This window comes from Schistocerca gregaria, chromosome 3 (assembly GCF_023897955.1).
Source record: "Schistocerca gregaria isolate iqSchGreg1 chromosome 3, iqSchGreg1.2, whole genome shotgun sequence".
Taxonomy (NCBI): domain Eukaryota; kingdom Metazoa; phylum Arthropoda; class Insecta; order Orthoptera; family Acrididae; genus Schistocerca; species Schistocerca gregaria.
In genome coordinates this window covers 331,807,943-331,822,147 of record NC_064922.1, presented here as the reverse complement: position 1 = coordinate 331,822,147, position 14,205 = coordinate 331,807,943, and the positions used below count along the sequence as shown (strand labels likewise).

The window sequence follows — 14,205 nt, the reverse complement described above, 5'->3', positions numbered from 1 at the left end:
GAGGGAAGTGAAGGGTTCTGAGGAGCGACATAATACATGACGCTCTCGATCAGTTACGTAGCGCCTCTCTTTTGGAATGAGTTTCCAAATGCGTGTTAAAGTCTAAAGCTATCGACCGACAGCAAAGTCTGCTCACGATCTTCATTGGATTCTTGGGACTGCTTAAGGAACCATCTTACGTTCACTACTATTGTCAATATATTCACAATACGTCAATATACTTACTGTCTGACGGTGAGTATTGACGTATTGACAATACCAGAAATATTAACACAGCAGTGTTGATGAGCCCAAAAATATTCATCAGTTTGACAATATTTGTTGTTCAGTTGTGTGCCATGTTTCGAGAAACAGCCGCAAGGCGATAGCGTGTATCACAGAACTAATGTTTACATTTGCTCTTCCTACCTGTCTTGACTCAACAGAGGAATGAACACACCGTTAATGCTGGAGATTATTGAATGTTACAGGAGTAATTCTTGTCCATGGAATCAGTGGTCACCTGATTAATTCGACTTGAGCAAATACCTTGATGGGTCTTAGCAGTTATTAGACATTTATCGCTTGCAATATCCGGAAATGAAAATAGGAGATTTGAGAAGGAAAATTAATACGCTTCTTCCAGATTTCCGCAAGCAGCTGAAAAAACGGAGGTGTCGAAACGTCAGACATTTATACACCGAACTACTGAACAGTTAGCGAGCTTGGTTTTCGATGTTTTCCCATACGATCATACGTAATTTGTCGCATAGTGTAAGAAAATTTTCGGGTCAGTTGTTCGGATTCCTGTCAAGAGATTCACGCGAGAAAAGTAATTTCCTTCTCTTTAACCACTCACGAAGCAGTTTCGTCTATTTCATAATATAACATAACATAATTATGGCAGACGATTTTTCCTGGTTCGACATGCTGTCTTCACGAAATCGTTTCACCAACTGAAAATAATGACAGAATTATTGATGGAGTGATGCTCACTAAAATATATTGAAGATTTGACATTACATTGTTGACAGTATTATTGTCGTAAATATTGAAAGTGTGAGGGTGTCTTTAGTCCTCTGTGTTTTAGCTGTTCTGGTGTACTGAGAAACTCAACCGTTTCGTACACTTTTTTCGTAAACGAAACGAAATCAAAATGTCATAAGTAGGTACCCAAACCACAAAGGAAACTTAACAAATCCTTTTTTCCTAGTCAGGAATGTAAATAAAACCAATGGAAAGAAGCAAATAAATGTCGCTAAGTTTGTAATACACAAAACAAAGTCAGTAAATCCATATATCCTAGTCAACTAAATTGATGTCAGTTTGTATTCGTAGATATAAAATGGCGCGATTATTCTGTTACTGACGTAAAATTCCGAAAATACTTGTGTCCCCGAGGGCAATTTCGTTCCTAGGAAAGAAATTAAATAAACCTATCGAAAGAAGCAAAGGCAATGTCATTTAATACACAAAGCAAAATCAGTAAATCTGTATACCTTAGCTGAATAAATTCAATGTTAGTTTGTACCCTTAATGATAAGATTGCGGTGCTTAATTCTGTCACTGATGTTAAGTTTTCGAAAGGGGAAAATGCACCTTTCACTCCGTTAAAAAAGAAAAAAAAATACTAGGTGTTTGGTTCTTTGTGTACTATAAAACTAAAAGCACAATCTATTGGCTCTTTGATGTACTATACCTTGATTCTTGAATATGCAAACTACTGATCTGCGCAGAGGATTTTAGGTAAAATTTTAAATTACGATCTTTTCTTCCGCGCCCCGATTTTGATGAAATTAAGCCTGTATGTTGTCCCAAGCTACGCTAAAGTTACTTGTTAACACCCCACGACAATTCATCTAGGAGTTTTACAGATTAGCGGATTCAAATGGACAAACAGAAAGACAGGACGGTTGTAGATGAAACTTTAAATCACAATGTCTATTCTTCCATCAACACATTTTGATTAAATAAATCCTAGACTTTGCCCCAGGTTATGCTCAAGTTATTTATTTTATTTTTGAGAAATACCCGCCATTTGACTGTTAACAATGGATTTCTATTTGACCGTGGTCCCCCATGAAGGAAAGATCATTCGTCAAGTATATGAGGAAAAGTACCACCACTGCTGTATCTTGAGAATGTCTTTATTGTCTCACACGGCTAATTTCGGCGGCACATTACCACCATCCTGAGGCCCCACCACTTCCAAAAGGAGTCTTATGCCACCGAAACAAGTCGTGTGAGACAATAAAAACATTCTCAAGACACAGGTGTGGTGGTACTTTTTCTCATATATCAGTATATCATCAGCTGAAGTCTCTCTTCCATGCAATACAATGGACTTTGTAAGGTGACTGTTACGTGAGGAAGACATTTTTTACCAGTTTTAATGAACTGTTGTATCTTATTGATGTATTCGCGATATTTAGGAAGTGCTGTAGTCCGTAGCCGGACATGAGTCGGAGAGCATTTCCCACGAAGCGACCATATGTTGCGCGTAGTGGGGTGGGGCTCGGCGCTGGACCGTAGCTACAAGCGTCAGCCTGGGAAATATACATGACGAGAAGTACCGCCATCTTGGCGCCAAAGTCACCGATTTTGTTTATTTATATTTAATAATTAAAATCATTCGTGAGAACATGAATATTAGGAAGAGCCTCTGGATGTTTAAAAGTTTTTATCATAGTTTTGCCTCGTTAAAATTCATACCCGTTCATTAACAAATTCATATCTTAGTAAGTACGAACTTGATCGGAAATCCACGAACTGTGACTAAACTAGTAAGAGATATGGATTGCGCTCCAAAGTTGGCAGTCGGCGTTAAGAGGTCTTCCTGTCTTGTCCGATGGTAGCCATGCTCTCGGTTACGAGTAGATTGTGACATGAGTGCTTCATTATTGATCTAATAGGAATAAAAGTGATATTGTAGCATTCTGAATGTTAATTTCGAATAAACAGATACCCCAAAGTTGATCGACAGCAATTTCAGATAATTAGCTTCCACCGACAGAGACATCCAATGCGCCAATGAAGAATCTGCACGGGACGACATTTTACGAGAGCTGCACAGCGCACAGGTAGGAGGAAATCCGACGACACGACCCACCAAGGCGGATCAAGGAAGGTCCGAATTACACTCGCAAATTCCGGGTGGAAATGCTGACCAATTATACTGTACGTCACATATAGCACCCTCAAAGGACTCGCAGCTACGCTGAGTAATAACAGTATCAGTTTAGAAGCGAGGGGATCTTGCAACTTCGATATTCGTCTAGCAGTTTTGAAGATTAGTGTATTCAAAGAAACAGATAGACACGAAGGACTTACTTTCTCTGCCCGGGGACTGCGTGTTTGTGTTGTCCGCATCATTTCATCATCATCATTAGTTACAGTGTCTAGATTGGACTGTGTAAAAAATTGTACTGAGTAAAAATGTGGAATTTCTACGGGCGCTGACGACCGCGTATTTCAGCGCCCCAAATCCAGACATCACATCATCACAAATGATTGTGTAATTATTAGTATAGATATTTGCGGTGTGGGTCTCTAGATTGCAGGCTAGAACAGCCCGTGCGCGAACGAGACCCTGGAGCGACGTAATGTACCGGGTGATCAAAAAGTCAGTATAAATTTGAAAACTGAATAAATCACGGAATAATGTAGATAGAGAGGTAGAAATTGACACACATGCTTGGAATGACATGGGGTTTTATTAGAACCAAAAAAATACAAACGTTCAAAAAATGTCACACAGATGGCGTTCCATCTGATCAGAATAGCAATAATTAGCATAACAAAGTAAGAGAATGCAGAGATGATGTTCTTTACATGAAATGCTCAATATTTCCACCATCGTTATGGTGAGGCACTGGCGTCGGATGTTGTCTTTCAGCACCCCTAGAGGTGTCTGTCGATCACGATACATTTACGACTTCAGGTACCCCAAAGCCAATAATCGCACGGATTGAGGTCTGGGGACCTGGGAGGCCAAGCATGACGAAAGTGGCGGCTCAGCACACGATCATCACCAAACGACGTGAGCAAGAGATCTATCACGTGTCTAGCAATACTTTATTCTTTTCTGGTTCTAATAAAACCCCGTGTCATTCCAAGTATGTGTGTCGATTTTTACTGACTTTTAGATCAGCCGGTACCTCGAGCCTGACGAGCGAGTGAATTGCACCCACGACCGCGTGTGAGACTAGGCGGGACGCCACGCCCTTTGCGAGGACGAGACGCACCGGAAGCCGGCTGTCTACCTGGTAGTCCGGCGACGCGCGAAGGAGACGCGAGCGCCGCGCGACCTCGCGCAGGCGGCGGCTGGGCGGGAGGCGCGAGGCGCCGGCCAGCGGCAGCGGCAGCAGCCCCACGGAGAAGCGGTTCTCGAGCGGCGGCCGCGGGCCCGGGCTGTCCAGGAAGCTGGAGACGTCGGCGGCGGCCGGGCGCGGCGGCTCCTCCGGGGCGGCGACGCGGCCGGGCAGCACGACGGTGGCGCAGCGCGGCGCGCGCGGGCCCAGCCGGCGGTCTAGCGCCGCCGCCAGCGCCGCCAGCAGCACGTCCGTGAAGCGCGCGCACTCGCGCCGCCGCACGCGCCGCGCCGCCTCCAGCAGCCGCGGCTCCGACAGCCACGTCACCACCTGCGGGCACCGCGGGCGACACTCTACAGCCGGCTGCCCGTCTCAAGCTTACTGCTCGCCACTGCAACCGCAGCACCACGAAGTGTATACACTACATCTACATTCATACTCCGCAAGCCACCCAGCGGTGTGTGGCGGAGGCCACTTTACGTGCCACTGGCATTACCTCCCTTTCCTGTTCCAGTCGCGTATGGTTCGCGGGAAGAACGACTGCCGGAAAGCCTCCGTGCGCGCTCTAATCTCTCTAATTTTACATTCGTGATCTCCTCGGGAGGTATAAGTAGGAGGAAGCAATATATTCGATACCTCATCCAGAAACGCACCCTCTCTAAACCTGGACAGCGAGCTACACCGCGATGCAGAGCGCCTCTCTTGCAGAGTCTGCCACTTGAGTTTGCTAAACATCTCCGTAACGCTATCACGCTTATCAAATAATCCCGTGACGAAACGCGCCGCTCTTCTCTAGATCCTCTCTATCTCCTCTGTCAACCCGACCTGGTACGGATCCCACACTGATCAGCAATACTCAAGTATAGGCCGAACGAGTGTTTTGTAAGCCACCTACTTTGTTGATGGACTACCTTTTCTAAGGACTCACCCAAAGAATCTCAACCTGGTACCCGCCTTACCAACAATTAATTTTATATGATCATTCCACTTCAAATCGTTCCGTACCCATATTCCCAGATATTTTACAGAAGCAACTGCTACCAATGTTTGTTCCGCTATCATATAATCATACAATAAAGGATCCTTCTTTCTATGTATTCGCAATACATTACATTTGTCTATGTTGAGGGTCAGTTGCCACTCCCTGTACCAAGTGCCTATCCGCTCCAGATCTTCCTGCATTTCGCTACAATTTTCTAATGCTGCAACTTCTCTGTATACTACAGCATCATCCGCAAAAAGCCGCATGGAACTTCCGAGACCATCTACTAGGTCATTTATATATATTGTGAAAAGCAATGGTCCCATAACACTCCCCTGTGGCACACCAGAGGTTACTTTAACGTCTGTAGGCGTCTCTCCATTGAGAACAACATGCTGTGTTCTGTTTGCTAAGAACTCTTCACTCCAGCCACACAGCTGGTCTGATATTCCGCAGGCTCTTACTTTGTTTATCTGGCGACAGTGCGAAACTGTCGAACGCCTTCCGGAAGTCGAGGAAAATATCATCTACCTGGGAGCCTGTATCTAATATTTTCTGGGTCTCATGAACAAATAAAGCGAGTTGGGTCTCACACGATCGCTGATTCCGGAATCCATGTTGATTCCTACAGAGTAGATTCTGAGTTTCCAAAAACTACATGATACTCGAGCAAAAAACATGTTCTAAAATTCTACAACAGATCGACGTCAGAGGTATAGGTCTATAGTTTTGCGCATCTGCTCGACGACCCTTCTTGAAGACTGGGACGACCTGTGCTCTTTTCCAATCATTTGGAACCTTCCGTTCCGCTACACACTTGCGGTACACGGCTGTTAGAAGGGGGGCAAGTTCTCTCACGTGCTCTGTGTAGAATCGGATTGGTATCCCGTCATGTCCAGTGGACTTTCCTCTGTTGAGTGATTTCAGTTGCTTTTCTATTCCTTGGACACTTATTTAGATGTGAGCCATTTTTTCGTTTGTGCGAGGATTTAGAGAAGGAACTGCAGTGTGGTCCTCCTCTGCGAAACAGCTTTGGAAAAAGGTGTTTAGTATTTAAGCTTTATGCGTCTCATCATCTGTGTCAGAGCCATCATCATCCCAGAGTGTCTGTATATGCTGTTTCGAGCCACTTACTGATTTAACGTAAGACCAGAACTTCCTAGGATTTTCTGTCAAGTCGGTACATAGAATTTTACTTTCGAATTCACTGAACGCTTCACGCATAGCCCTCCGTACGCTAACTTCGACATCCTTTAGCTTCTGTTTGTCTGAGAGGTTTTGGCTGCGTTTAAACTTGCAGTGAAGCTCTCTTTGCTTTCGCAGTAGTTTCCTAACTTTGCTCTCCAGTTTACAGAGAAACGATATCACTTACCGAAATTTTCCTTATTGGACATTTACAGAATACGAGGGCCGTTCAATAAGTAAAGCAACACATTATTTTTCCGAAAGCAGGTTGGCTTTATTGAGGATTCCAACACACCACATCATTCCCCACTTTTTTGGCTTCAGATCTCTGTTTTTCAGCATAAACTCCGTTCCAGTTGTGCACCGAGGTGTTTGACTGTGCTCCACCGATCATCTCGAATGACAGAGTCCGCACGTTCCAACACTGCAGGAGTCATAGTCATTTTACTGGGAGGTAAGTATGCCCGCGTAATACCACTGTACTAGTCAACGTCGGAGCCAATGTCATGCTGCATCAATAACCTCCCCATCATCCAAGTGCTGCTTCCCATGGATCTGCATTGGGCCAAACAGACGGAAGTCGGAAGGTGCGAGATCCGTGCTGTAGGGTGCTTTGCTCCAACTGGTGGACGTATATGTCAGCATTATCAACAGAGATGATCAGTTGCGCAGCGAGGTGCTTGATTGTGATCCGTCGATCACCTCGAACGAGAGTGTCGGCACGTTCCAACACTGCAGGAGTCACAGCTGTGTGGGGCCGGTCGGCACGCTGGAGATCAGACAGTTTTGTGCGATCTTGTTGCGATGATGAGAGATGCCTCGCTCAACGACTCATCATGGTTTTGTTCACTGGCAGGTCTCTGTAGACATTCTGCAAGAGCCTATGAGTATCTGCGATGCTTTGGCTTTCCGCCGAAAGAAACTCAATGACAGATCTGTTTGGAACGCACCTCCGTTACCGACGCCTTTTTGAAGGCTGTGTATTGCGCTGCGACCCGTCGGAGCTTCATGAAACTAAAGGGGCTGAAGCTGGAATATTTGACGATGTCCCACAACAAATTCTGCATTTTTTCAACCAAAGTTGGTCGAGAAAAAAAGTGTTGCTTTACTTATTTATATAGTAGGAGGAATACTAAATTTGCAGATGATCTGGGGTACTGAGGTTGTGAAATGTAATTATCAGATCTGCCACCTCTGTCAGCAACAACGGCTTTAACCAGCGACTCGAACTGAGCTTGGATCTTTGTTACAGATACGACATTTTATGCAGCTTCATCTCTATTCCAGAATTCATCAGTCATAGTGACCAGTGGGTCGTGACGTGCCAGTCTCTCCGTGACCCTAAATCATGTTTTTCCAGTGCGCGAGAGATCTGGAGAAGGTGCTGGCCACGGCAGCAGTCGAACACTCTCTGCATCGAGGTACGTGAACACAGCATGGGGAACATCTGATCTCATATTACATTTTTGTTCTTGAACAGCAATTTCTTGACCATGTTTTGCTAACTGCTAATATAAAAACCATGTTGTCCAAAAGTAAGAAAACAAATTCAATGATTTCTCCTACTAATGAATACTTCAGTGTACCCAATGCAACTCCATGACATCACAACATGTGTTGATCTGCCTGACAACGACAAATGTGACGTGGGAACGTTCGTTCATTTCGGGGTCTCCAGGGACGGGTAAATTCATCATGATGCTGCATGGGAAACCAGGACTCGTCTCAAAAGACGATACTCTATCACTCCTGTGCCCGTTGGGCACACAACTGTCTGTGCGTTCCCTCTGCTACTACGTCACTGGAAGCTGCAACAAAGGTCGCCGTCCTGACAATCTGTGATCCTTCAGACTTCGTCTTGTTGCGAGAAAGCCCATTTCCTGAATCAAGGTAGGAGTGTCGGAGCACGATGCTGCACTGCCGATTTCGTCACCAACAGGCCCAAAATTTCCGAGTGTTCAGCGTAGGTTCTTACAGCATTACTGAATGCGGCTGTAAATAGGAATGTAAAGAAAGGTGGGGAGATATTACCGAATAGCTAAAGTGACAAAAACAGATTTTAGGTCATCTGACCGGTCAACAAGAAAAATTCATCTCCAGGACGGAAAATGTTTACCATAAATGGGCAAAGTTTGACACTATTGTACAATGTCCCCTAGACGGGTATAAATCGAGAAAAGCTGCGAGAGTTGGATAGACAGTCGTGTTACAAGGCTAGTACGACGACAAAGAGAGCTCCAATCCACGTTTAGACGTAGCCAAAGCCTCATAAACAAACTGAATCAAATTTAGCATGGGAGACATTCGTGAAGCATTTAACGATTTCGAAAGAAAATTCTGTTTACCGATTTGGAAGAAAAGCCTTAGAAGTTCCGGTACTATCATATGTTAAATCACTAAACGGATAGAACATATCTGGCCAGACACTTGCTAGTAGATGTTTGTTACATGAAGGGTAGCAACAACTTTCGATAAACAAGCAACAATCAAATGCGCTTTCTGAGTGAGAAACCCGCTGCGTGATGTTTCCTTATACAGCGTGTTTCAAAAGTGGTGGTCAATAATCAGCGATATGACAGGAATGATCATTTCAAACAGACAAGTAAGTAAACATGGGTTCTAAAGCGCATACCTTTGAGCTATGAGCAATTCTTGATCTCCGATACTGTGAAACATATCTCTTCCACTGAAAGCTGTTTGCTTTCCATATTTGGGGAAGTGGTAGTATGGATCAAAACAAGAAAAAATGTCTAGTAAATATGTGCTCTAAAATGCATACCTTAAGAGATATGAGCAATTGTTCATTAGAAGAGTTGTGTTTCAAAGTAGCGATGACGAACAAGTGCTCATGCCTCTTAAGGTATATTTACTAGACTTTTTTTCTTGTTTTGATACATAGTACCACTTCCCCAAAGTGGAAAGCAAAGAGCTTGCAGAGGAAGTGATCTATTTCACAGTATCGAAGATCAAGAATTGCTCATAGCTGTTAAGGTATCCGTTTTAGAGCCCATGTTTACTAAAATTTTTTTTATCTCGAATGGTCATTCTCGACATATCCTCGAATATTGACCATCACTTCTGAAACTCGCTGTATACATAGTGAAGATGGCGTTACTGTTTTTTCTATAGGCGGTTCCACTGAAATGCTAAGCAAGCAATACACATTCTTTTGTTGATTCTGGCTCCATACTGCTGCACTTTAAATGCCCAGCAGTGCAGTTGAGTACGTTATTGTCGCTTAGAATCTGAACTCTATCGGATCCATGCTGCATTGACCTTTCCTCGTGCGTCGCCATTCGTGTGACCATTAGCTTTATACGAGAGTTGAAAGTTTAGTATTAGTAGCCGGCCGCGGTGGTCTCGCGGTTCTAGGCGCGCAGTCCGGAACCGTGCGACTGCTACGGTCGCAGGTTCGAATCCTGCCTCGGGCATGGATGTGTGTGATGTCCGTAGGTTAGTTAGGTTTAAGTACTTCTAAGTTCTAGGGGACTGATGACCACAGCAGTTGAGTCCCATAGTGCTCAGAGCCAGTTGAACCAGTTTTAGTATTAGTAACTATTTTTTTATAACATAGACAAAATAGATACATATTTGAAAGTTTTAATGTCTTTCAGAGTAGAAGCCAGCATAGTGTATAACCCGCTGCTAACCATGTGGAAGTCGTAAAATATCTTTAGCAGCACCAGTTGTGTTTATAATTATAGTAGAGCGAATTTCTGTAACAGTTCTAAAACGAATGTCATGAAGTGCTTCTTCTATTTGGGAATCAAGTTTAAGTCACAAGGGCTTAAGTTCAGGGAGTGTGAGGGCAGTACAGCGCTTTCTAGCCCAATGGATCGATCATCTAGTCCCAACTTGCGGAAGGACGACGGTTCAATCCCGCGTCCGGCCACCCTGATTTAGGTTCTCCGTGATTTCCCTAAATCGCTCCAGGCAAATGCCGGGATGGTTCCTTTGAAAGGGCACGGCCGACTTCCTTCCCTATCCTTCCCTTACCCTATGAGACCGATAACCTCGCTGTTTGGTCTCTTCCCCCAAACAACCAACCTACCAAACCAACTTGCGTCATATGTGCCCGAGCATTGTCCTGGAAAATGGTGGGCAGGTCGCGCAGAAAGTGTCACCGCTTGTAACTCTAAGCTTGTCGCATGCTGTGTACCGAAAATAAACCTCTTACAGAAAGTAGCAGCGACACTTTCTGCAAGACTCTCGTCATTTTGCAAGACAATGCTCGGGAACATAACATTCAAGTTGTGATTGAATTGTTCGATCGTTTATAGGAGATGTCAGGTATCGAAAACTTTCTGTCTTCTCTAGTGTGTTGCTGTTTAATGTAACTGAACCCGGAGTTCGCATATTTCACACTTAATTGTGGGTCCAAAAATGGTTCAAATGGCTCTGAGCACTATGGGACTTAACTTCTGAAGTCATCAGCCCCCTAGAACTTAGAACTACTTAAACCTAACTAACCTAAGGACATCACACACATCCATGCCCAAGGCAGGATTCGAACCTGCGACCGTAGCGGTCGCTCGGTTCCAGACTGTAGCGCCTAGAACCACTCGGCCACCCCGGCCGGGTAATTGTGGGTATTTATACACAGCCCATATTGTTAGAGTCGACCACACCAACTTTCATTTTGTTGCTAGGAGTTATCTGTGGTTGTAATAGCAATCATGGCATCTTTAGCGTACAGCACATCCTTGGGACTTCTTTCTGTATATTCCTATGATGGCGTCCAGGATGAGAATAAACAGCAGAAGCAATAAAGCAGATCCCTGATGTACGCATACTGTTACAAGGCAACTTCCGCGTAATCCTGCTCCGATATTTTCTCGACTACTGGTTACTTTCTGTAACGTCGTCGCCTAGCCAATAAGTACCTCTGGTCACTTTCGTGGTTTCGTGGTTAGTGACTCTGGCTACTAACACAGGGGTCTGGTTTTAAATTCCATGTAGAGAACTCAGATTTTGTGATGAAAGAATCTGGAACGGAGTTTACTTAGCTTCGTGACGACGGTTGGGAATTATTTGATAAATAAAATAACCAAAGGAACTGATACAAAAGGCGCAGAAGTGATGTCAGATCGAAAGTCTTGCATTAGGCTAGTAGCCTGTTGACACTTTTTTGAGAAGTATCTCTGGAACACCTTGATCATGGTTGCCATACCGTGTATCAATTAATGGGGCATATGGATGGAGGGTTTTCCAAGTCTAAGTAAACCAGACGCAGGGGCTCCTGTTTATCTCTGCGTTTTTCCTCTGTGATACCACATTCTCTGATAAAGTCATGTTACTTAACAGTATCTCACAACATACATGGGCTGAATAAACTTTTGTAGTCTAGAATGTGATCACTTTCTTTGGCTGTATGTATGCTCGTACATTACTGCGCTTCAGTATTCGACGCAACTGAACCCATTTGTGGGGTAAGCCTGGCGAAGTAAGTACGATGAAAGGGTTGCAAAATCGAACTCTCAAACTAGCTTTGTCGGATGTCCCAACGATGGGAGTGTGGGACAGAGTGGGCGACAGACGAACGACTTAAGAGAAATTTGGATGTCACAGAATTGACACATTCACAAGGGCAGCAGGGTAAAGCGCAATAATGTCACCATGTAGTCACACTAACTGGCGGAATGAATGTTTTTGGTAACATCGTAATTTCGTGTGTTTCAAATCGTCACCAGAAAGGACGTCTGAGGAAGAAAAGGAAATACTATGATGGAAAAAAAACCCAAAACCAACAAATGGTTAATGCAGAATAATGAAATTTCTGGAATACATTTGTTTATGTAACATATTTAAGTAATTAACATTGCAAATTCACAGGTTAAAGTAAGCACATCAAAAGCCATTGCCAATGTGAAATGCTGGTACATTACACTGAGGTGACAAAAGTAACGGGATAGCGATATGCACACATACAGATGGCGGTACAAAAGATATGAAAGGAAAGTGTAATGGCAGTGCTGTTGTTTGAACTCAGGTGATTCATGTGAAAAGGTTTCCAACATGATTACTGCCACACAATTGGACTTTGAATGCAGAATGGGACATTATAATTAGGAATGTTATGGAATGAAATATTCCGAAATCCAAAGTGTCAAGAATGTTCCGAGAATACCAAATTTCAGGCTACTACCTCTCGCCTCGGACAATGTAGTGGCCAATGGCCTTCACTTAACAACTGAGAGCAGTGGCGTTTGAGAGCCTTGCTTATCGCAGCCGTCTCCTGTCCCTCATGCGGATCCTCTATGGTTGATCCCCTTCCCCCATGTCCTCCTGTTCCTTGAACGAATACGAATCCTATCCGTCTCCCACAAACTGGATCATCCCCATTCTTTGGTTTCCACCATCCTCTCCCACCCCAGCCCCCTGGCGCCCCTGTATCACAGTCTCCTGCCATGTCTCCATCTTCCCATGCTCCATACCCTCGCCCAAGGTGGCTTCTGCCAACTCCCTCTCCCGGATGTCCTCGCACCTTCCATATACACCCCCTACCAGATCTAGTCCCCCCTCCCCCCTCCTTGGGGCTCCCTCCCTCCCTCCCTGCCCCCTTCCCTTCTTTCTCCTTTTCCCCTGCTGCCCACCTTTTTTCCCCTTTCCTTCCCTTCCCCTCGGGCTTCCAGTTCTTCCCTTCTCCTGTTCACCGCCTACCTCCTCTCTACTACTGGTTTCCCCCTACCGTCTCTCCCCCTCCCTTTTCTTTCCTCCCCTACCCTTCCTATGGTGGTAGGTCCCCCCCCCCCCCCAATTCGGTGCAGTGATTTTTAACGTTTTTGTTGTGGTGTCAGTGTTTTGTCAGTGCCATGTGCAGTGTTACGTTACATCGCCACCAACAGTGTCACCAGTGTCATTCATTTGTGTTCTCGCTGTGAAGCTTTTTTTGTTTCCGATTCGGTCTGCAGTGCGCATTCCCCGCATGTGTGTGTGGCTCTCATATACTTTTTCTTAATCTACCTTTTATTCTCATTTGTTTTTGCTATCGTTTATTCACCCACTTTTACCATTCTCGTTTATGAACTATTTTCTCATGTGCTCATGTTTTTTGTATCTCTCCTGGCTGAAGAGCGGCGTATTGTGTCGCTGCCAGACTGCCCCATTATCGGGAGTGAAATAAAAATAAAGGAAAAAAAGTGACGTTTAAGTACAGTTGTCAGAGCTAACAGACAAGCAATACTGCGTGAAATAACCTATGTATCCGTGTGACAGTGTGGTGAAATGTGGCGCTAATGGGCTACGGCAGCAGGCGACTGACGCGAACGCCTTTGCTAACAGCATGACATCGCTTGCAGCGCTTCTTCTGGGCTCCTGGCCGCATCAGTTGGACCCTGGAGGACTAGAAAACTGTGGCCTCGTCAGAAGAGTCCCAATTACAGTTAGCAAGAGCTGATGGTGGAGATCGAGAGTGGCACAGACCCCATGAAGCCATTGACCCAAGTGGTCGACAAGGCACTGTGCGAGCTGTTAGTTGCTGCATAATGGTGTGGGCTGTGTTTGCATGGAATGGTTTGGGTCCTCTGCGTGTTCGGGTACTCTGAGACCATTTGCTGCCGTTCGTGGAAGTCATGTTCCCAAACGACGATGGTACTTTTATGCATGACTATGCACCATGTCACTGGCCGCAATTGTTCGCGACTGATTTGAAGATCATTCTGGACAGTCGAGTGACATGAATCGTGTCGAACATTTATGGGTCATAATCGAGAGGTCAGTTCGTGCCCAAAATCCTGCACAGCCATCACT

At 44.8% G+C, this 14,205-nt stretch overlaps 1 protein-coding gene across 2 annotated transcripts in view; it reads right to left on the bottom strand.

Moving 5' to 3' along the window:
- Window positions 1-14,205, bottom strand: part of LOC126354899 (uncharacterized) — a 147,549-nt gene that overhangs the window by 17,918 nt on the left and 115,426 nt on the right. For both annotated transcript variants that reach the window (XM_050004963.1, XM_050004964.1), the window contains exon 10: window positions 4,242-4,619. In XM_050004963.1, the coding sequence (XP_049860920.1) occupies window positions 4,242-4,619 (378 nt within the window). The remainder of the gene's footprint in view (window positions 1-4,241; window positions 4,620-14,205) is intronic.